The sequence below is a fragment of the Trachemys scripta genome, chromosome 14 (genome assembly GCF_013100865.1).
Source record: "Trachemys scripta elegans isolate TJP31775 chromosome 14, CAS_Tse_1.0, whole genome shotgun sequence".
NCBI classification, from domain to species: Eukaryota; Metazoa; Chordata; order Testudines; family Emydidae; genus Trachemys; species Trachemys scripta.
The window spans coordinates 35537442-35562284 of record NC_048311.1 but is presented as its reverse complement, the minus strand read 5'-3'; the positions used below and the strand labels follow the sequence as shown (position 1 = coordinate 35562284).

At 43.9% G+C, this 24843-nt stretch overlaps 1 protein-coding gene and 2 non-coding genes across 3 annotated transcripts; all 3 read left to right on the top strand.

Moving 5' to 3' along the window:
* Positions 1 to 669: 669 nt before the first annotated feature.
* Positions 670 to 742, top strand: TRNAK-CUU. The gene has a single exon. It is a non-coding gene; the product is annotated as a tRNA-Lys (tRNA).
* Positions 743 to 1375: 633 nt separating this feature from the next.
* On the top strand, positions 1376 to 1447 carry TRNAE-UUC. The gene has a single exon. It is a non-coding gene; the product is annotated as a tRNA-Glu (tRNA).
* A 12548-nt stretch (positions 1448 to 13995) lies between these two features.
* On the top strand, positions 13996 to 14937 carry LOC117887091 (olfactory receptor 12D2-like). The gene has a single exon (XM_034789333.1). The coding sequence runs from the start codon at positions 13996 to 13998 to the stop codon at positions 14935 to 14937; it is 942 nt and encodes a 313-aa protein (XP_034645224.1).
* The last annotated feature ends 9906 nt before the right edge of the window (positions 14938 to 24843 follow it).

Below are 24843 nucleotides of genomic sequence, written 5' to 3'. Positions count from 1 at the left end.
ATGCCAAAATTATAATCAGCTGAGTGGTTTTACTGGAAAAGCCTCTAGGTAGGCAGAAGTAGAAGTGAAGAGGGTTGCGATGGGGTAAATGAAAGCAGAGGACTGTTCCTCCTGAGATTTCTTTGTCTTGCTCTTGGGATTCTGATGGAAGAACCTAAAGCGTAATTTGAGCTTGTTTCAATGCTTTTGGTTGGGCTCAGGTTGTGATACTGAGCACAGGGGTTCCTTCACTCTCTCTTCTTGTACCCTCTGTACTGGGGACTGGACCAGTTTCCGAAACAGCCTCGTGGAGCTGACCGAAAACAGCAATATACATTCAGGTTCACCCTAGATTAATATTTTAATATAAATCTAGGGTGGGGAACTGTCTTGACTGCCCCCTGTTTGGGCGCTGAGAAGCTTTTTCTGAGAAACAGCACCTCCTCCTGGTGGGAGAATCCTAAATTCCACCCTCCCACACAGGTTTCTCTGAGCAGCTGCTAGATGAACCCCACTTCTCTGGTCTAGACGCCAGCATCTAACCAGCTTTGTAACAGGCCCTATTTGCTAGCTGCAGAGCGAAGGCACCAGGAAAGAAGGCAAATGTCAGAAAACGAATCTCAGCGTGCAAAGAAACTTCCTTAGGGCTCCTTCGGTACCCTCTGTGCCTTTGAGAAGCCTTCAGGCATCGCCTGACTAGCTCAGTTGGTAGAGCATGAGACTCTTAATCTCAGGGTCGTGGGTTCAAGCCCCACGTTGGGCGTTTGATCTTGCAGTCTTAGATTATGGCTCTTTCCCTTATATTCTCAGGCCAGAATGGAATCCATTTTCTCTCCTCAGACCTTTAGTAGAAGATGAAGAGAAGACAAATTGACAATTCCATGGTCCTAGGAGAGTTGAGTCTCTTCTAGCGCAGGGAAGAGAGGGAAAAAATAAGGTGACAGAAGCTGATTGCCCCCCATCAGCGATCTGTAGCTTCTCTACTTCTTGCTACATCGTTGCCAGCACTCAGTAGTTGAGATAAATGCTCCTTTCTCAAATCCTCCACCAGCCCTCTTCATTGTGATGGAGATTGCTTGAGGCTGAAGATTCCAACCATATATTATTCATCCCTTGTACATTTCTGTAAGCGCATGGAGAGTAAAACAAGATAGCCATAAAACTATTATAACAACAACAACAAAGATGTGGCCTCAATATATAATAATACTGGAAATTGTTTTAATATGTTTTCTGTTTCTCTTTTATATCAATTTACTGTGCTAAAACTATGAAGGGAACCGTAAGGAAATGAGGAGCTCAGAGCTTGTGTTAACATCCTTTGAAGAGGAAGGAAGTTAATCAATTGGACAGAAAGTAGGTCTAGAAAGTCAAGCCCAACCCATCAAAAGCACTGTCCCTGGTAGTCTAGTGGTTAGGATTTGGCGCTTTCACCGCCACGGCCCGGGTTCAATTCCCGGTCAGGGAATGACACTTTTCAACAAAAAGCTTCCTTCCCTTCCTAACTTGCGATTCAACAGAAAAAAGGTAACTTCCCATGCTCCTTTAGAATGCTGGAAAACTGTTTGCAGTGCAGGTGAAAACCAAAACTTCACTCTACCTATGAATAAAATATGGACAGCTTCCCACTCTGCCCCTTAAAGCCCAGGCTCTATGGACTTTTAGACCAATACACTTGTGCAAACAATTGATTTTTTTTCCTTGCTACCTAGCCTAACCCAAATTATAACAACATTGCAGTTTGACCCAAGATCAATTCCCCCCCCCCCCCCCCCATTTTCTTGGTGAAACAAAACAATCATTTTGGGTCCACCAAAATATTTCACCAAATATAATATTCACCCCCAAATCTTTCACCCAGTGCTATATACAAGTGTTTGGAAGTAACCACCCCGGAGACAAATGATTAAACTCTTCCATTCCTGAGATCTAGCTGCTGAAGGCTTCTGAGCATGGGCTATGGGCCTTTCACCTGTAGGCCAGTGGTTACCCTGTTGCTCAGGTGGCTACTGGTGAAAGGCAACGTGGTTTAGTGGCAGGTCTATTTCTTTCTCCCTCTTCAAATGTCTAGAGAGGGGTGTTTGTTTGGAATTGCATCTAAACATAAAATCAAATTCTCTTGAAACCTAAACCTGGAATCAAGATGAAATATTGGGATTGTAGGTCAAGGAAGGAAGGTTTTTTCACCCTGTTCTAGTAAATGCTCAAAGTTGTGACGGTTCTTGGACCTTCCAGACACAACGGCCAGAATTTTCAGAAGGTCTCACACCCACCACTGGAGCCAGATTTGCAGAAGAACTAGGCTCCCAATTAGGCACTAAAATCTTTAGCCAGATTTTCAGAAGGGCTCAACACATTGTTCCTCACTCTCACTCATTTTGCTGATTTTCTTGCCTCAGTTTCCCTTAACCGAAATAAGCAAACAGAAAATAACAAAGCAGTAACTGCTTTGTCTGTTTTCCAGCCAGCACACTTAAAACTCACTTAAAATCATTACCAGTGTCTCAAAGCAATCAGGTGTGCACATATCCTGGTCGACTACGCCACTGTGATGGTTTTGGTCACAGAGATCCCCTTGGGACTGTGACCTGATGTGCTGAAATTACCTCTGAGACCGTTTTCCCTGCCAGCCTGGGACTCCAGAACCCTGCCTTGTTGAGCCAGACACCCTAGCCTGCTGCAACACAGACCCAGGGTCTGGGCCACGCCCCCAAAGCTGCAGACTTTAACGCAAAACAGCTCAGCACCTGTCTCCAGCACCCAGACACCCCGCTCCCAATGGGATTCAAACCCCAAATAAATCCGTTTTACCCTGTATAAAGCTTATACAGGGTAAATTCGTCAATTGTTCCCCCTCGATATCACTGATAGAGAGATATGCACAGCTGTTTGCTCCCCCAGGTATTAACACTTACTCTGGGTTTATTAATAAAGAAAAGTGATTTTATTAAGTATAAAAAGGTAGGATTTAAGTGGTTTCAAGTAATAACAGACAGAACAAAGTAAGTCACAAAGCAAAATAAAACAAAACACACAAGCCTAAGCCTAATATATTAAGAAACTGATTACAGGGAATATCTCACCCTCAGAGATGGTCCAATAAGCTTCTTTCACAGATTAGACTCCTTCCTAGTCTGAGCCCAAACCTTTCCCCTGGTACAGTCCTTGTTAGTTCCAGCAGACATCTTAGGTGCTAAGCAGGGGTTTTCTCATGACTGGCAGCCCCTTTGTCCTGTTTTGCCCCCTTTTATAGCTTTGGCACAAGGCGGGAATCTTTTGTCTCTCTGGGTCCCCGCCCTTCCTTCTAAATGGAAAAATACCAGATTTAAGATGGATTCCAGTATCATGTGACATGGTCACATGTCACTGTAAGACCCCCCTAGTCTCCATTCTTCCTGGGTTGGCCCACACGTACAAAGGAAGGTTTGCAGGTAAATAAACCATTTACAACCAATTGTCTGGGTCAAGGGGAGTCATCAAGATTTTAAACCACCATTAGTGGCCCACGCTTTGCATAATTACAATAGGACCTCAAAGTTCTACTTCATAGTTCTAGCTTCAGGTACAAAAATGATACATGCATACAAATAGGAGGAATATATTCAGTAGCTTATAACCTTTGTTATGATACCTTACAAGAGACACGGGTAATGATTTTAAGTGAGTTTTAAGTGTGCTGGCTGGAGAACAGACAAAGTGGTTACTTGTTTGTTATTTTCTGTTTTCTTATTTTGGTTAAGGGAAACAGAGGCAAGAAAATCAGCAAAATGAGTGAGGCCATGGGGGGCGGAGGTTAGCACTTTGCCTGCTTCCTGCCTGCACAGAGTTGACAAACTGGGAGAAGCCAAAGCTGAGAGACCCCTTAGACAAAGTCAGAATGCTATCCGCTGGGTTTCTATGCCAAAATTATAATCAGCTGAGTGGTTTTCCTGGACGAGCCTCTAGGTAGGCAGAAGTAGAAGTGAAGAGGGTTGCGATGGGGTAAATGAAAGCAGAGGACTGTTCCTCCTGAGATTTCTTTGTCTTGCTCTTGGGATTCTAATGGAGGAACCTAAAGCGTAATTTGAGCTTGTTTCAATGTTTTTGGTTGGGCTCATGTTGTGATACTGAGCACAGGGGTTCCTTCACTCTCTCTTCTTGTACCCTCTGTACTGGGGACTGGACCGGCTTCCGAAACAGCTTAGGGGAGCTGACCGAAAACAGCAATAAAGATTCAGGTTCACCCTAGATTAATATTTCCCCCCCAATTTTCTTGGTGAAACAAAACCCCCCCAAAAAAATCATTGTCATAAGAACTCAACTCCCATTCAGGCACCAAACTCTTTTGCAAGATTTCCAGAAGGGCTCAACATACTGAGTGCTGAGCTATTTTGGAGAAGAAGAAAAAAAAGCCGGATCCGATTGTGAGTGCTGGCTGCTTGACTATGTGGCTCACCGTGCGGGAGTCTGAGGTTCTTGTAAAGCTGAGTGTCTGTATTCTGCCTCTATCCTAGGGTCCATCTTTTATTCCCCTAATAAGCGAGCAGGGAGACTAGAACACCTCAGAAGTCCCAGGGTTCTAGGAAACCTGCAACTTTAGGTGAGGGTGATTGTGTCTAAAAACCAGATGTGCTGTATAAAATATTTAAGAAAACTAGGGTTGAGAGAGGGCTTTTTTCCCCATAGCATCAGGATGGCCAAGTGGTCTAAGGCACTAGACTCAAGGCTCTGTCTTTCCCACAATTGGGTGTTCTGGTCTCCCTCTGGAGGCGTGGGTTCAAATCCCACTCCTGGCACAACCTCTCTATGCTACCTGAAGAAATGGCCTTATTTCAATCTCTCTTGTAACATTTGAAGAGCACTTATTTAGTATTTTTGTTAGAGTAGCAGCAAGAGAAGTTACAGGGAATTTTACAGGGATTTTCAGAATCCATGCGTTCAAGGCACCTAGTTGGGTAAATTCCAGCTTATTCCCCAGGAGAAAGTTGGCATTGCTTGATGTTGGGCAGGTATGGATGTTAAACATACAGGTGGAGGAAGAGGGGAGCAGTACAGTAAACACTGATAAATGGAATGTAAGACTCTTAGTCTCAGGTTTTGGGCTTGAGTCCTAAACTGGGTGCTCTACCCACTCTGGTTTGGCTGCTTCATGAAGGTACAGAATTGACAACATAGGGAGCATAGATAGGAGGCAGCTAAAACCAAGAGCCCTGTTATATTGTGTCAACATCCTATCAGGAGCTCTCAAAGCCCCTCTCTCAGTTTGTATCTCAGAAATTCTATACGTTCAATGATGTATTTCCCTCAAAGAGCCGCTAGGTAGGCAGAAGAAGAGGAGGAGAGGATTGCGATAGAGGTAAATAAAGCAGCGAAGAATTGTTCCTCTTGGGGGGATTTTTTGTGTTTCTCTTGTGATCCTGATGGAGGAACCGGAAGCATAATTTGATTTTTTCAGTCTACTTCCTGTCCAACATATTAAGTTGCTCCATTGTCCATTCCCCTGAGGGGTTAAGAGCTGGAGTCCCTGTGCTCAGGGTCACAACCTTAGCCCAACCAAAGGCACTGAAACAAACTCAAATGATGCTTCAGGTTCCTCTCTCAGGATCACAAGAGCAACACAAAGAAAACTCAAGAGGAACAAGCCTCCGCTGCTTTCATTTACCCCAGTGCCACCCTCTCAGCAGCCTACCTGCACCCTCTTCCGGGAAGGACCCGCAGCTGATAGGAGATCTTGCATAGAAACTAAGGGAGGGGTGTTGCTCCCCCTCACTGTGAGCTGATAGCATTCTGAATCCGTGTCATGGGGCTCTGAGCATTGCCGTGTTGTGAGTTCTCTGCCCTCAGGAAGCAGCCAAAGTGCTGAACCCCCCTGCTTCTCTCGGACCGCTGGGAACATGGTGTTTGCACAGGAGCTGCAAGCCCTTCTTTCCTGTCTTTGTCTTCCTCGGCTACCCCTGCCCCTTCCCCAAAAATGGTTTCGTCAGATGCTGGAGGGACCTAAGGACCTGCAGGTTTCCCTCACCCACCTCCTAAGGCAAACAGTCATTGCCTTCTCTGACATTCCTGGAGCTGCGCATCCTTGGAGGAGTTTTACTCCGTCCCCAGGGGGATCTGATTCCCTGTGAAAACATGTGTCTGGCGGCCGGTGGGGAACTGTCTTGTCTGCCCCCTGTTTGGGCGCTGAGAAGCGTTTTCTGAGAAACTGCACCTCCTCCTGGTGGGAGGATCCTAAATTCCACTCTCTCACACAGGTTTCTCTGACCTTTTGCATAACGCATATTCCACTTATAAACATATTTCCATAAAACATATGGAGTGCAACGTCAGATGGTGTCCTATGTACTCTGGTTTGGCTCCTTCCTGATGGCACAGAATTGACAACAAATGAGCCAGGATAGGAGGCATCTAAAACTGAGAGCCCTGTTCTATTGTGTCAACATTCTATCAGGAGGTATCCTCTCTCAGTTTCTATCCCTGAAATACTATCAGTTCAATGATTTTTTTCCCTAGAAGAGTCTTGAGGTAGGCATAAGCAGCGGAGAGGATTGCGTTGGGAGTAAATAAAACAGAGAAGAATTGTTCCTCTTGGGATTTTTGTGTGTTTCCCTTGTGTTCCTGATGGAGGAATGGGAAGCATAATTCCATTTTTTTCAATGCCTCTGATTGGGTTCAGTTTGCGATTCTGAGCATAGGGGTTCCTTTACTCTCTGCTCTTGTTCTCACAGGGGAATGGAGACTGGACCAGTTCCCCAATTTGGAAAGAAAGTGTCTGTATTCTGCCTCAGTTCTGGTGTCCATCTTTTATTCTCCTAATCAATCAGCCCAGGGACTAAAGCACCATGGATCTCACAGGTTTCCCGTGAACCTGCAAATTTGGCTCAGAGTGACTGTGTATACAAATCATCTGTGCTGTAGAAGTGCTCTGGGAGTTGAAAGAGTTGTGCCATCTTAGCCTGCTTGCACAGCCCATAACTTGTTAAAGGAAACTAAGGTGGCTAAACCACTGTCTGTGCAGTATCAGGGTGGGCGAGTGGATCAAACCCAGCATGATCAATGTTGGATCATCCCCACCTCTCTGCTTTAGACACTACAAGCCAACTCCAGCCTTAAATCCAGTATTAGCTTATAAAAACCATTCATTTTTCTTTCAAGAGCTTCTACTTTCATTCACAAACTGACCTAATGTGGCTAAAAGGCACATTTCTATACCCCTCAATCCTTCTTTATTCAACCCCATAAGAATAGTAAGACAAAGAAGATCTCAGTTCATTCCTTTAACTAGTACAATCTCCTTTTTGGCTATATTAACAGGAAGGATCTCTCAATAGATTAATGTCACTGATAGGTATGAAAAGAAACTGCACCATATGCTCCCTGAAGAAGCAGAGGAACAAATCTACGCTGACACACCCCTAGAGCCCCGGCCAGGGGTATTCTGTCTGCTACCCAAGATCCATAAGCCTGGGAATCCTGGATGCCCCATCATCTCAGGCATTGGCACCCTGACAGCAGGATTGTCTGGCTAGGTGGAGTGTCTCCTCAGGCCCTATGCTAGCAGCACTCCCAGCTATCTTCGAGACACCACTGACTTCCTGAGGAAACGACAATCCATTGGTGATCTTCCAGAAAACACCATCCTGGCCACTATGGATTTAGAAGATCTCTACACCAACATTCCACACAAAGACGGACTACAAGCCATCAGGAACAGTATCCCCGATAATGTCACAGCAAACCTGGTGGCTGAGCTTTGTGACTTTGTCCTCACCCACAACTATTTCATATTTGGGGATGATTTATTCCTTCAAGTCAGTGGCACTCCTATGGGTACCCGCATGGCCCCACAGTTTGCCAACATTTTGATGGCTGACTTAGAACAACGCTTCCTCGGCTCTTGTCCCGTAGCACCCCTAATCTACTTGCGCTACATTGATGACATCTTCATCATCTGGACCCATGGGAAGGAGGCCCTTGAGGAATTCCATGAGGATTTCAACAATATCCACCCCATCATCAACCTCAGCCTAGACCAGTCCACACAAGAGATCCACTTCCTGGACAGTGCAAATAAGCGATGGTCACATAAACACCACCCTATACCGGAAACCTACTGACCGCTATACTTACCTACATGCCCCCAGCTTTCATCCAGAACACATCACACAATCCATTGTCTACAGCCAAGCCCTAAGATACAACCGCATTTGCTGCAATCCCTCAGACAGAGACACACACCTACAGGATCTCTATCAAGCATTCTTAAAACTACAATACCCACCTGGGGAATTGAAGAAAGAGTTTGACAGAGCCAAAAGGGTACCCAGATGTCACCTACTACAGGACAGGCCCAACAAAGAAAGTAACAGAACGCCACTAACCATCACCTACAGTCCCCATTAAAACCTCTCCGATGCATCATGAAGGATCTACAACCATCCTGAAGGACAATCTCTCACTCTCACAGACCTTGTGAGACAGGCCACCCTTGTTTACAGACAGCCCCCCAACCTGAAGCAAATACTCACCAGCAACTACACACCACACAACAAAAACACTAACCCAGGAACCAATCTCTGCAAGAAACCCCATTGCCAAGTCTGTCCGCATATCTATTCAAGGGACACTATCATAGGACATAACCATATCAGCCACACCATCAGTGGCTCTTCCAACTGTACATCTACCAATGTGATATATGCCATCATGTGTCAGCAATGCCCCTCTGCCATGTACGTTGCCCAAACCGGACAGTCTCTATGCAAAAGAATAAATGGACACAAATCAGACATCAAGAATTGTAACTTTCAAAAACCAGTAGGAAAGCATTTCAATCTTCCTGGACACTCAATAACAGACTTAAAAGTGGCCATTCTTCAACAAAAAAACTTCAAAAGCAGACTTCAACGAGAAACTGCAGAACTGGAATTAATCTGAAAGTTTGACACCATCAGATTAGGCCTGAATAAAGACTGGGAGTGGCTGGGTCACTACAAAAAATAACTTTTCCTCTCTTGATATTCACACCTTCTTGTCAACTGTTGGGAATGGGCCACTTCCAGCATGATTGAATTGGCCTCGTTAGCACTGATCCCCCACTTGGTAAGGCGATTCCCATCTTTTCATGTGCTGTATATTTATACCTGCTTACTGTATTTTTCACTCCATGCATCTGATGAAGTGGGTTATAGCCCACAAATGCTTATGCCCAAACAAATTTGTTAGTCTCAAAAGGTGCCACAAGGACTCCTCATTGGTTAAGTCTGGACAAGTAATTTCTGATATAACTATTGTGAATATGTTTATAGTAAATGAGGGAGGCAGAAGTTAACTAAACTAACTATTGTGGGTATGTTAATAATAAATAAAGTAGGCAGGAACCCGCTGAACTGGGAAGATTGCCTTAGACAATGTGCAGAGTGATTGGCGTGAACAAAATTTCCGAAGATCTTGGTCCTTACATACAAGATGCATAGATGTTAATAGCTAGGAAAGATGTATATTAACTGTGTAGTGTGTGATATGAATTGGAATTGTGGTATCACCTTGTACCTAAGCCCCCTGCATCTGGGCCTGGCCAGCATGGGCAAAGAGCTGTTACATGCCTAATAAAAAAACCTTAGTGATGAGCTGGAGTTGAAATGAGGTGGGGTTTTTGGATCCCAGAGAACTGGATAAAGCGTTCTCCCAGAAATGAATGAGGTGTTCTAGATGAGCCAAGTGGAAAGGTCTTGGAGGGAATCCCAACAATGATGTCAAAGTCTCCCAACACAATGAAGTCTTCTGAATGTCATCACCATGTCGAACACATATTAGAATCTTCCTCAACTTCTCCAACAAGGCTTTGATAGCTTGACAGATTAGCAGGTTGAATAGGAAAATCTTGAAAAAACTCCAGTTGACTTCAGTGAGGGTGTAACAATGGCCATTTTTCTACTTTTCATCTGAAAAATTTCCATCACATTCTCAGTCATGTCTGTAGGGGGTGAAGTCTTTCAGGTACAAATCATTACCAAAACGTGGTAGACTGGGGCAATTCGCTCACTTCTTTGCCACTGATGCTCTGAGTTGCTTTGGTTCTGTTCATAAATACTATTACCCCCTGCAAAATTGCATCTAATTTGCTAAATCTGTTTTAACCCTTCATGGTCTAATATATATATATAGAGAGATTACCTATCTCATAGAAGTGGAAGGGACCCTGAAAAGTCAAGTCCTGCCCTCTGCCTTCACTAGCAGGGCCACGTACTGATTTTGCCCCAGATCCCTAAGTACCCCCCTCAAGGATTGAGCTCATAATCCTAAATTTAGCAAGCCAACGCTCAAGTCACTGAGCAATCCCTGCCCCCAACTAATAATTAATCACAGTGAACCAAATCAGAATCATGGTGGACCAATTCAATGGTTTTAGTATAAATAAATAAATAAATAAACCCAGCAACAATATTTGCTAACTCTGGTTTTTTTAGGCTGGGATACTCAAATATATTGAATGGAAGTTGAATGCCTAACTCCCTTAGGATTTCTGCTTTATTTATTTATTTTCCCAGCAGCTCCTGCCTGCACAATAATGCTTGACTTTGTTCTCTGTAGGGAACTTTTGGCTTGTTATGCACAGATCAGTAACCCTTATGTGGTTCAGAGATTCTGCCCCAGAGGAGCCATCTAGAGAATGAAAATTGGTTTCCCCCTGTGATTCAGACTGCGAATATGATAAAAAGGTTCATTTGTTCCACAGATTCAGCACACCATCCAGAAGTTTATTCAATAGGAGCTTGCTTCTCTCTTCTTTTCTGAATAGACAGATATTCCTGCTATTTCTCTTGAGCGCCCGTTGACTCCAGTCACTGTTATTGTTTCCATTACAAGGAGGACCAAAGTGGCCCCTGACTGAGCTTTGAGGGAACAGCATGAGAGAGTCACCAAGGGTAGGCTTTTCAAACTCCCTCAGACTCCTTTTGAAAAGCTCCTGACTTCAGAAATGCAAGTAGCCCTAACAGCCAATGCTTTGGAAACTTGTGTATTACCCCGAAAATGAAGGTAGGCTTCTAGACTAGGAGTTTCAAAACACAGCATGTTTAAGAAGGTGGCAAAGGTTTCATAGATTCATGAATTTCAAGGTCAGAAGGGACCATTATTATGATCTAGTCTGACATCCTGTATAACTAGGCTTGAAAAAAAATCAAATTTTGGTTTATTTAAAATATATTTTTGATGGATAATATCAACGTTTATTTGTAAACATTTTTATCCATGTAAATTTTCACAGCTGTGGGAAATTTATGAGTGGGGGAGGTCAGACAATAATTATGTAATGACAGTGGACATTGAGATTCAAAAAGTTTTTATAACCCTTAAAACACAAATTGTCCATGTCACACGTCAAAATATACGAAGTAAATAGCCTTAAATTAAACTCTAATGAGTTCTCAAGCAACATTTTTCTTATGTTGCTGAGCTATACATTTCTATTATCAACAGAAATATGTTTTCATTGTTTTGTGTGTATGGTGAAATTGACATTTACTGATAAAAAGCTGATACCTCCAAGCCCACTTATGCAGCATTCATTACAACTCATTTTATACACATTAAGGTGGGACTCTAATAAGTGCTCCAGCAGCATTTTTCTAACTTTGCCTATGTCTACTTTTCTATTATCAATGGAAATATTTTTCCGTTGGTTTGTGTGTGTACATTGAAATCGATGGTCACTGACATTTACTGATAAAAAACAAATGCTTCAAAGTATATGTATAACATATGCCAAAGAATCCCACCAAATGATTCCTGCATAACTTGTTTGTGAGATATAGCAGATAGCAATGCAGTTTTTAAAAAAACAGGCTACTTTAGTGGATAGAATGACCAGCTAGGACTCAAGGGATCTACACTTTACCCCAGCTCAGCCACTCACCTGCTGTGTGACCTTGGGTAGATGGTTTCCTCCCTTTGTTTCACCACACACCCTTTGTATCTCTTGTTTACTTAGGTTGTGAGCTCACTGGACTGGGGCAGGGCTATCTCTCACTATGTGTCTGTACAGTATAAACAGGGCTCTAATCTCAGCTGTCACCTCTAATTGCTACAGTATTACAAATCATAGTGGACATGATGGGAAATGCCCAGTTGAATTGTTATTAGGCTTATTCATCCCTAGATGTAGCTTCCTGATAATGTCCTAGGATTCTAAACACATAACCTCCAGTCTAAGCTCCGTTATGAGTGTGCCAGACATGGCAATTTCCTGCAATATCCTTGGGATACCTTACTGGATTAAGTTTAAGTATTTTGGAGGTCCATTGTATTCAATGAACGGTTTCTGTATTATTGTGGGTCAGAATTGCATGCAACCTCTCAATGGGGGAGATGTGACAGGTGTGAGATGTAGGGGGTTCAACAGACTATATTGAAAAATGTGCCAGACAAGAACAGATTTTTGAGACAAAAGTGGGGGATATTCCTGAGGAATATGTAGGGGGAGGTGAATGCAAATTCCCCACCTCCAGTTATGTAAATTCCCCACCTATGCTTATCAAAATCCCAGCTATTTGTAGCTACACCCTGAGCAGTGGGCCAGTGTCTGCTGATCACCTGTTACACGACGATAAGATCAAAGGTCCAAGATATCTAAAGGAAAGATGGAACTTTTCATGGTTGTTCTGGTTCTGAATCTGAGACAGTTCTGAACTTGTAACCACAGGGAAAACCCAGTTCTGGATCTGATTGACTGACACCTACCAGAGCCTGAGGCTGGAGTTAGGTGACCTCTGCTCGTCTTTTTAGCATGTGTGTAGGCTATTTTATTATTTTAATATGTTTTCTCTATAATGCTTTCACCCTACAATAAATGGCCTTGCTTATAAAGAACTGCACGGTAACATAACTGTGAGCCATTAAGCTGTTCATAGCCTTCGGAGAGAAAAGAAAGCACTGGTGCTGGCATGTCTAGGCGGTGTGGCTAAACAGTATAGGCAGAGAACTGTGCAGCCTGGAGAAAGCCTGATCAGGAGGGGGAGAGACATGCTTCTCTACCTAAGAAAGGTGATGGCTGAGGAGCCAGGAGCCTAAAATGTGGCCTTCAGTGGACCACGAGGGGATAATACAGGTGCAGTCACCCTGAACTGTGACAATGACTACCAGATGCTATGGTTGATCCCCAGTTCTACTCTTAGCATGTCCATTCTTCTCTAGGTGCCCCTCCCATTCATTCCAGTGGGAGTGGTGGGTAATAGAAATAAAGTATTATTATTATTAATAATAATAATAAAACAGGAGTGTTAAACATTTCCCCCCTAAAAATCTCACAAAAGGGGCAATGAAAACCAATGGGAAGTAAACTCTAAACAATATTTGATTTTTTTTATGTTGGTTCAATTAAAATATCTGGATTGTTCTTGGCAAACTGGGCTAATAAAGGGAGAACAATAAGAGTTTGAAAATCACCACACTAAAATTTTCACTGGAGTCTCTCCTGTTTCTTTCAGGACCCCTTTTGCCAAAAATCACAAACACTCTGATATCTGTGCTTTGCTGGAATGACTGTTTTCCATGCTGCTATTGCCCCAGTATCAGATATGCATAGTGTTTATCTGTGAAGAGTTCTTCACCTTTTAGGAACTGCTGAAAATAAATTCATCAAGAACCATGGTCAGGTTTAATGAATGAGAGTAAGGCCCTTTGGAGTCCCACTTCAACATGGGATGGAAGATGCTTTTGCAACTGCAAAGTAGTATGATTAATATGTCTACTTTTATACATTACTCTTATAACTGCAGTGATAGAAAATCAAATCAAATCTATCTATCTATCTCAGCTTCACAAAGAAATGAAAAATCAGTAATTATTTTGCCTCTTTTTACTATACAATTATATCTGGTTACAGAATGTACCTATGGCTGCAGAAAGAAAACACTCTACCACAAAATGTCTTACTCCAATTCAGTGCATTGCATCGGGACCAGCTTCTGCAACATAGAGGGGCGTGGAACCTTAAGCTGCTTTCACTTTCTGCTGCTTTGTCCTCTTCCTCCTGCAGGGATGGAGAACCAGACAGAGGTGAGTGAGTTCATTTTCCTGGGCCTCACCAATGTGGGGGGTCTACAGTGCTATCTCTTTGCCCTCTTCCTGCTGCTCTACATGGCCAGCATTTTGGGGAATGGAGCCATTGTGGCGGTGGTACTTGCTGAGCCCCGGCTTCACACCCCCATGTACTTCTTCCTGGGAAATCTCTCCAGCCTAGACATCTTCTACTCCACAGTCACTGTGCCCAAGATGTTGGCCGGCTTCCTCTGGGGGCACCAGACCATCTCCTTCACCAGCTGCCTGGCACAGCTCCATTTCTTCCATTTCCTGGGCAGCAGTGAGGCCATGCTGCTGGCTGTCATGGCCTATGACCGCTACATGGCCATCTGCTACCCACTGCGCTACACACTGGTCATGAGCCCACAGGCCTGCCTGCTGCTGGCAGGAGTCACCTGGGCCACTGGCTTCCTGCACGCTCTGATGCACACGATCATGACCTCCCAGCTGCACTTCTGTGGCCCCAACCGTATCCACCACTTCTTCTGTGACATCAAGCCCCTGCTGAGCCTGGCCTGCAGCAGCACCCGCCTCAACTTGAGCCTCCTCCACATCGTCACTGGGATTGTCAGTGTGAGTCCGTTCATCATCACGCTCCTCTCCTACCTCTACATTATCTCCTTCCTCTTCCTGAAGGTCCGGTCACAGGAAAGCAGGAGAAAGGCCTTCTCCACTTGCACCTCCCACCTCACCGTGATAGCACTGTACTATGGGACAGTGATCTTCGCCTACATGCGTCCTTCTTCAGGAAGCTCCAAGGGAGAAGAGATGATCATCACCCTAGTGTACAGTGTCATCACCCCAGCTCTGAATCCCCTCATCTACACCCTGCGGAACAGTGAGGTGAAATACGCCACCAGGAAATTCATCACTAGAAAACTCTTCCCTGAAAGGAACTGAATAAAATGACTGCTTCTTGTTTTGAAGTGAAAAGGAGAGATGTTGACCAAGGGAATTATAATGTAGGGGATCTATCTTCAATATCCCCTGGAAAAAATAGACTGTAGGAGACATTCTTGCAGTGACCAAGATGGGGATGGAAAAATGTCCTCCCAGGATTTCTTCATCTCTAATTGTTATGGGGGAAAATGTTTGGAGATTAATTTTAAATATTATTCCCAAACAAAATTGGTATAAAGGTTTATAATACATATGATTAATTGAAGTTAAACTACTTTGCAGAGATATTGCATAGATTCCAAAACCAAGCGCTACAAACCTTGGAAGTTGAAGGTTAAGATTTCACTTAAAAGAAATCCAGCCCTGTTAAGGTATACAAATGCACAGATCAGGCTTGCAAACCACAGTAACTCTGTCCTGTCACAGACTCTTCCAACTTCTCTTATTGTTAAAACACACTGAAATTTGGTACATAGGTCACATTTGAATATTTATTGATGTATTAGTTGTAATTCTCGTTTCCTCCCATTATTCGTCATAAATGAAATCTCTACTCTGGCTTGTATTCACAGCTGGCAACTAAACATACAATTGTGATCGAGGTATTTTAATGTCTGTGCAGCCAGCTTAAATGAACCTAATTTTTAAAGCCCCATTGATTTGTTTCTTTTCCCCACACCCCTCGTCTTGTCACAACAATGGAGAGTTAAGATTTTTTGGAAGCCCCAACTGTGCATGTAATAAACCTTGTGTGATTATTTATGGTATCTGTCTTGGTACACTTAAGAATTGGGGATGATCTTATGAAATGTCTATATCTGTATGAAATTTCTGACAGTGGCTCAGCCCCAACTTTCCACCCCAATTTCCTTCTTTCTGGGCAAAACATCTTCTATTCCACAGTCACCAGACCCAAGATGCTGGCCGGCTTCCTCTCAGGGCACCAGGCCATCTCCTTTACCAGCTGCCTCACCCAGTTCCATTTCTTCCACTTCCTGGGCAGCAGGAATGCCATTCTGCTGGCTGTCATGGCCTGTGACTGCTACATGGCCCTCTTTAACCCGCTGCACTACAGGCTGGTCAGGAACCCACAGGCCTGCCTGCGGCTGATAGCAGCCACCTGGGCCACTTCATCCCTGAACGTGCTGATGCGACAGTCATGACCTCCTGGCTGTGTTTCTAGTGCCTCAGCTGCTTCTACGACTTCCTCTGTGACATCAGGCCCCTGCTGAGCCTGGCATACTGCAGCACCCGCCTCAACCTGAGCCTCCTCCACGTCGTCACTAGGAGCTTCACACTGGGTTCTTTTGTCCCCAACTTCCTGCTGTACCTCTGCTTAAATTTCCTTCCTCCTGACAATCATGGCAAATCAGGACCAATATCTTTTCTACCTGCACCTCCCACCCCATGGTGGTGTTTCCATGCTATGTACCAACTCCCCTGGGGTCTCCTCTGAAAGGAACATTATAGTCATCCACATATACAATGTTGTCACCCCAATTCTGAACCCCATGATCTAGCTCTCAGGAACGAGGAGGTGAAATTTGCCCTGTATTTGCTGAACAGAAAACTCTTCCATGGAAGGACATGAATAAAAAAAAGACACATACAACCCTTTAAAATTATGATTAAAACCTTTTAGTCTTTTTGGACTCCAAGATTTTTAAGTACACATTAGATTCTCCCTCTCCCCTCATTTTTTCCCCTTCAGGGTGTCACTACAGGGCAGTGCTAAGTTTGTTTGGGTGCCCTAATATAATTTCTTGCTTTAACATGTATGCATATTGTTTAACTTTAATTTTGAATTTCCTGTGGGCCTTTGGGGGGAAATTACACCTTTGTAATGTATTCTACCCTAAATTAAGGACATGTTCTCTAAACCTTGACTCCATCTTAATGACTGCTGATAGTGAAACTTTGAAGGATAATGGTGAGGAAATTGCCATGAACCATACAAAAAAAACTATTCATATATTTCCTATATGCAAAATTTAATTGTTTTAACTAGATGGGACGTTGGAAAAAAATATGATAGGGCAGAGTTAAGGTTATTTTGGTGGCTTAATTGTGCATTTTCATTCCTTAATATGTTTGGATTTAAGTTTAATACTTTGATAAAATGTTATTAGTATAAAATATATATTTTGAATTCTGATTTGGAATCCATAGGAACAAAGCAACTCCTTTGATTGTCCAACAGATACATTCCTAGGGGTTAAGGCAAAGAAACAGTGAAAGCATATGGAAATAGAGATTGTCTCCTTTATGTCTTAAGGCAGGGCATTGGTCCCTTGAAAGAGAGGTGGAAGGATGCCATATCATTATAGTGACATGTGCCATTTTTTCATAAACTCAAGGTTGGATCTGTGGGAAGACTGTTTTCCCTTCAGGAGAAACACAATAGGAACAGGCATCCTTTGTTCAATTTGAAACATTGGATGAAACATAATTATTCAGTTATTGATTCAACATCTGGCATTTCTACTGACCAAGCATAACTTAGCAAATACAATGTTATCTTGTTTATTCTGCTTTCTCTTAGCTAATCACTATTAGCTAGGCCTCTGGTCTCTTAACCAAACTTGGAAGTTCTTGGGTTTTAACACTTAATTTTGTATAATTACAAAATCCCTGCAATGCATTTTACCCAAATTTACTAATGTAAAACATTTTCTCTGTTTTAACACAGATTTTGTGTGGTACTTGCAAAGGGAAGATGGCAATAGAATATATAACTGCAGCAGCCAGTCTGCATTGGACAATGAAAAACAGGTTGTAGGGGACAATCCTGGCCCTTGAACATAACGAAAAGTTGGCAATGAACTATGTAATGTGGGAGAACAATCTGTGTTAGCCACTGAAAGATTGATTCTACAGGAGAAATCACCATGGCAAAAATGGGTAGAAGGAGCTGAACAAATGTCATAGCAGGACTCTCTCATCTCTACTAACTGTGGGGCAACATTAGATGAATTATTATTCATTATTTATTATTATTACATGAACACCCTTAGGCATCAAATGAGATCAGAACCCCAACGACTTGGCAAAGTAAAAAAAAAAAATAGTGAGAGCCAGTCCCTGCTCCCTAGAGACCTTCCAAAGTAAAGTGTTTCAAAGGGAAATATGAGAATTAGGCAACCATGGGCTAGATTCACTAAAGAACGTAGGTACCTATCTGCTATGTTAGGTGCATAAATCCCAGAATCAGGCCCCACTGGGAATCACAAAACCCTGCTCAGCTGCCTCAACTCTCTTGGAACCTAATTTTTTTCAGGAAAAAGTTCCCTAGGCACCTATGATTCTGCCTCTGAGCATGAGTACTGAAGCCCCATGCCAGGTATCTGGACATCTGAGCCCCACAGTGATGCAGAAAATAGGGGAAGATAGTTGTTCCTTCATCTAACCAGCCTGAGGAGCCTGATCTGGTAAGCATGCTCAGAGTTCACGTACCAGATTAGGCTCCTATAGGCAAGTTTATACAAAACAAACGGGACGGGGGAAACACAAGGTGGAGGAGTTCCCTGATAAGTTTTAGACCAGTTGTCGTGGTATTCATTCAGCATGTGGGAGACCCCCAGTTGAAATCCCCCCTCTGCCTGAAAGGGAGAAAGGATTTGAACAGGGATCTGTCACCTCTGAGGGGTTATGATATATTGCGATGTTGGGCTTCCCCAGTCCCTCCTATTTAAGCTGTTCCACTGTGAATAAATAATGAAAGAATCCATAGGCCAGAGAGACAGAGAGAGAGAGAGCGAGAGAGAGAGAGCGAGCAAGCATGAGGATGACTCTTCAGCCTGGTGATTAGAGTGCTCACCTAAGACGTAGCAAATCCCCTACTTTCCCTCAGGTAGAGAAGGAACTTGAAATGGGGGTCTCTCACATCCCATGTGAGCAGGAGCGGCTCTAGCTTTTTTGCCACCCCAAGCATGGCAGGCAGGATGCCTTTAGCGGCTTGCCTGTGGGAGGTCCCCTGTCCTGCAGATTCGGTGTACCCACCACCGAATTGCCGCCGAATCCGCGGGACTGGCAGACATCTGACAGGCAAGCCACCAAAGGCTGCCTGACTACTGCCCTCGCAAGGACCGGCAGGGTGCCCCCCCACGGCTTGCCGCCCCAGGCATGTGCTTGGAGCGCTGGTGCCTGGAGCCGCTGCTTCACGTGAGCATCCTAACCACTGAGCTAAAAGTTATGCAGGAGCTCTTCCTTCCTCCGCCCCCCCATCCCTCAGCTTCTTGGAATAGCACCATAGGCACCAAACACCAAGAGAGAGGTTGCAGCTGAGAATCCCAGCCAGAGGGAGGCACCTCCCCACATCCTGGACATAGGCACCCAACTCTAGGAGTGGGGCGGGGCTTAGTACACAACCCTCTTCTTGGAATCTCCCGTTGGCTAGCTTAGGCGAGGAGCCACCTATCATGCTGATTTTTTTGAATCCCATTGTGAGGCACCATAGAATCATAAAATCATAGGACTGGAAGGGACTTTGAGAGGTCCTCTAGACCTCAAATTTTACAAGTGTACTCTCCATGCTATTATCTAAATCATTGATGAAGATATTGAACATCGAGGTGATGCAGTTGCACAAATCCCACTGAGTTTCAGTGTGATTTTGCTCCTATAAGTCACTTAAGACCTTTTGAAAGGTTTATCCCTAGTTACTGAAGAAGACAAGAAATCAGGACACTTGGGTTCTATTCTTGACGCTCCCATTGGCCTGCTGTGTGACCTTGGACAAGTCACATTCCCTATCCGTGCCTCAGTTTCCCTTTAGTAGAATTAAGGTAATGGTGCTGTCCCATCTTTCTAAAGTGCTTTATAAGATGTGCATGCAGCTGTGCAGATTTCCTTGCTAGCAGAGCTGTTGTCATTCCATTAATCCAGGGGTTCCCAAACTGTGAGCTGCGGCCCAAAGATGGGTTGTACCATAGTCTTGGGTGGTTTGCTGGCGCAGACATGGGGAGGATGAGGGGCGTTGAGAAGAGGACAGCAATGGCGTGGTGGCCAGCAATGGACTCTGCCCAGAGCCGGAGGAGCTCAGCACCGGGGAAGCGGTGACGCCAGGCGATGGGCGGAGGGTGAGGAGAAAGGGCCATCCCCATGAGGTGGCGACTCCCAGGGCAGCTGGAGGAGACTGGAGGGTTCACGGCCATTCCCGCTCTGAGTCACCACCCCCCGCAATCCAAGGCTGCCGGGCCTCCTGGATCATCAGCCCCACAGGCCTCCCAGGGACAATGCCGTGATTGGGTCCATCAGCAGCACAGGTGGGCCTCAGGGATAAAAAATTGTGAATCTCTGCATTAAGCAGTGGTGTAGGGCTGTTCTGAACAGAGATTCAGTGCTTTCTGTTAAAAATCATATTTCAAACACTGAATATTATTACCAAAGCCTGAAATGCTTTTGACCAACACATTTTCAGTTTTTGCAGAAAATAAAAATTTCCCGACATTGTTTCTGATAAAAAGTCATTTTTTGTCCAAATTGTGTTAGATGGAAAATAGTGACCAGCTCTAGTGCTGAGGTTGAAACAGAGCCTGGGAGGAGCCAAAGATCCTAAAAGAATTAGGCACCGAACTCCCAAAGTGTGGTAATGGGAGTTGGGCACTTGACTCCCTTTGCTGCTTTTGAAAAGTCCAGCCTACATTTCCAGCATAGAAAATAAATCTGCCCTGCAAAAATTAGATTTAAATAGCAGGTTAGATGGTCTGGTATGGTCTAAGTATATTTACTCCTCCCTCAGCATGGGGGCATGGACAAAATGACCTCTTGGGGTCCCTTCCATCCCTACATTTCTATAACGCTATGTAAACAAAATCTTTGGAACATTTTCATACAAACAGGTCTCACTCCCAAAGGGTTACAGCACAGAGATGATTAAAAATTGGGATCATAGGCAAATTAATTTCAATGGGATTTGGCCACTCGACTCCCTTGGGCTCCACTGAAAATCCCAGACATAGACAATTACTCTCAGCCTATTTACAAATTGGATGCAAATATCTTCCAAGAAACTGATGAACAAATGTGGAAGAACTTTTGTGTTTTAATATGGCTAAACGTAAATGTATACATCTCAGAATAAACAATGTAGGCCATGCTAACAGGCTGGGGGCTCTGTCCTGGGAAGCATTGACTTTGAAAAAGATTTTGGGGGCACCGGAGGGTTTGGGGGGATAATCAGCTGAACATTAGCTCCCAGTGCAATGCTGTAGGCAAAAGGACTAATGTGATCCAGGGATGCACAAACAGGGGAATCTCGAGTCGGAGTAGAGAGGTTACTTTACCTCTGTATATGGCATTGGTGCAACTGCTGCTGGAATACTGTGACCAGTTCTGGTGTCCACCATTCAAGAAGGATGGTGAGAAATGGGAGAGGGTTCAAAGAAGAGCCACAAGACTGGTTAAAGGATTAGAAAACATGCCTTATAGTGATAGACTCCACGAGCTTAATCTATTTAGCTTAACAAAGAGAAGATTAAAGTCTGACACAGAGAAAGGTACAATGTGATCCACTGAGTGGAAGGTGAAACTAGACAAATTCAGACTGGAAATAAGATGCAAATTTTTAACAGTGAGAGTAATTAACCATTGGAACAATTTACCTGGGGTGATGTATTTTCCATCATTGACAATTTTTAAATCAAGACTGGATGTTTTTCTAAAAGATCTACTCTAGGATTATTGTGGGGAAGTTCTATGGCCTGTGTTATACCAGAGATCAGACTAGATGATCACAATGGTCCCTTCTGGCCTTGGAATATATGTATCTATGAACTCCCCTCCTTTTAAGTTTATCACTGCTTGCCTTTGTGATGCACTGTACCTTAAAATAGCACCCTGTAACCCCCATACTAATAATTTGTATATGATTATGATATTTTGTACAAAGGTTGTCATGTAAGATATCCAATGAAAGGTCATGATATATTGAAACTCATTGTTCTGTCAAAATACCTGTATCATCATTGTATATGGAATTATGATATTCTGCTATATGGTTGATGTGAAATATGTTGTGTGGCTGGGAGATGCCCACCGCTAGCTATCCGGTGGCAAGAAAGGAGGTGACCCACATCCAAACAGGCGTTAAGCCACCACCACAAGCCATTGACTAGCAGGGGAATTGTAAACAAGAGGTTTACAATTCTGTAAGAGACGGTTGTGCAAGCACCACACAATGGGGATTGCTCAACTCTATGACTCAGTTGCGCAACCGCCCACCAGGACATGCCTAGGCCAGTATCTTCTCTGGGACATGAGATGAATTGAGAGTTCAAAATAAGGGACAGTGGCATCCTGAGACCACCACTCTCCTCCCCCTCCTATGCTGAAGGTAACAAGAATGCTGGGAAGACAAAGACTTTGAACTGAGGAGATTGGTCCCAGGCTGAGGAGGAAATTCAATCTGTGGATTAAGAACTGTAGCCTGCCTGTGACATCCAGTGGGGTGAGAAAAGCTGTATAATCCAAATCTTGCTTAGTCTAATAGAGTTTAGGATTTACAATGTGTGTTTTCTTTTTATTTTCTTAGGTAACTATCTCTGACCTTTATGCCTTATGTCTTTCTGTAGTTAAACTTATTTGAATGTTTTATCTTTACCAGTGAGCTTGTCTAAAGTGCTTGGGGAATTTGCTCAGATTACAAAGGCTGGTGCATGTCCACTATCCTTTGACAAAGTGGCAAACTAATTAATGAGCTTCAAGAGAAGGTCTTGAGCAGTGTAAGATGGTGCATTTCTGGGGTGCAAGACTGGGGCCTGGGGGTATTTGCTGGTGTCTCCCTCTACATAGTTCATGAGTGGCTTAGAGAGCATTCATGCAACTTACTTGGGTGAGTCTCTGTATGTTGGTGGCTGAGTGATAACAGCACCTGGAGTGATAACAGCACCTGGAGTGATAACAGCTGCTTGTCACTAGGAAAGCATCATGAGAGACAGCCCAGGCTGGAGAGTTAAGGTAGATGAAAATTTGCAGTTTTCCAGTTTTCAGATGGAAAATAAAACTTTTTTTGTAGGAAGGAGATTTTGGGGGGAAATTTTTGTTTTGTCGCAAACCCAGTTTTTGGCCAGTAAATTGTTCATCCTGAAACTTAATGGTGTTGCTATAAATGTCAAAGACATCAACTATTTTCCTGCTGATCAAATCAAGCAAGCAAGAAGAGGGACAGTCTCTTGTGAGTGACATTTTAGTTTGAATTGTGAATGGGTGGAGCTTCGGTTGTGGTCAGAGCAGGGAAGATTAACACCACTCTTTCTTTTGCAATATGGACTGGGGATGTTCAAACAAAATAACTTTGCAAGCAGGGGCGGCTCCAGGCACCAGCGCAGTAAGCGCATGCCTGGGGTGGCAAGCTGTGTGGGGCAGCATGCCGGTCGCCATGAGGGCGTCAGTCAGGCTGCTTTCGGCAGCATGCCTGCCGGAGGTCCGCCAGTCCCGCAACTTCGGCGGAAATTCAGCAGGGACGCCGATGCTGTGGCACCAGCAGACCTCCCGCAGGCATGCCACCAAATCCGCGTGACCAGCGGACCACCAGCAGGTGCGCCGCCGAATCCGTGTGACCAGCAGACCGCCCCTGTTTGCAAGGGGTGCCTAGATGTTCCTGAACCAGCTCTTCCAAAGCATCCCCACCATGCTCCTCTGCTAATATGGGAAGGTAGGTAGAAAACACAATTCATCTAATAGTTCAATGATTTCCTCAGCGCTAAGGGTAACATTCAGAAATTCTCAAAACCACACTCTGTGTTGGCCAACTTTATGAGTTTGTTACAGTATAAAGTTCTCAAGTCAGACCCCCAGCTGGCATAAACTAATGGAGTCATTGGGACAGACCCCCAGCTGATATAAATCAGCATTGCTCTATCAGAGTCAATGGGGCCATATCCCCATCTGATGTAAATCTGCACGTCTCTATTGGGATCAAACACCCAGCATTGCCCCATTGGAGTCAATGGGGACAGATCCCCATCTGGCGTAGATCAGCAATAGTGACATTGATGCCTTATTCTTGGAAGAGGCATTGCTTCTGCTTTGAAATGAAACTCTTCTTCCCCTGAATCATACTTGGTTGGACAAGCTGGTTTTTCATTTGTTTAGCTGGGGCCCTACTGAATTTCAGTGAAGGTCAGATGCCCAAGTCCTTTAGGCTCCTTTGAGAGTCCCAGCCTGAGTAACTGAAAACACCATGATTGTCTAGGTCTTAATCCGACAAGGTGCTGGGAATTGCCTTTAAAGGCTCCCAACTCCCACTGAGAACTCTTAAGTTACTGGGATTTAAGGAGATTTCCTGTAGGAGTTCGGTGTCCAGTTCCCATTGAATTGACAAGGGAATCAGGTGCCTAACTCCCTCAGCTTCCTTTGAGAATCCCAGCCTCACTAGCATACAGGATCAGGTCCTGGTGAGTGAAGGTGGTACATTATGCAAGTCACATGGCTTTGATACATCCTGGAAAATGAAGTCCAGTTGGGGACGTGCTCAAAGAGGATAATTGGGACATGAGGCACCTGAACTATAACTCCCACAAGGCACAGCAGTGCATTTCAGAATTAAAAGACCTCAATTTTTGGATGAAACAATGCACTTTTTGTCTGGAATATTTCATTTGTCAACATAAAATCAAAACAATTATGGTTTCAGGTGTTCAGTTTTTTCAAGACAAATTTTGTACAGAAAGGAGAAACTTTACTGAAAATTTGTATTTACTTGAAAAATCTTATTTTCTCTTCAAAAGAAGTTTTAGCAGAAATGTTTTGAGCATCCACACATATAACATAAGGAATCAGACAGAACTGGCCAACTTTCCCAAGAGCAAGAAATAGCAAAATAATAAAACAGAAAACAAGTTTAAATGGGGAGTAAGTGAAATCCACTTCACCTCAGTACATCCTTAACTGAGGATGTTATACAGG

Coding starts and splice junctions, on each gene's coding strand:
- LOC117887091 (XM_034789333.1), top strand. CDS start 13,996: ATGGAGAACCAGACAGAGGTGAGTGAGTTCATTTTCCTGGGCCTCACC.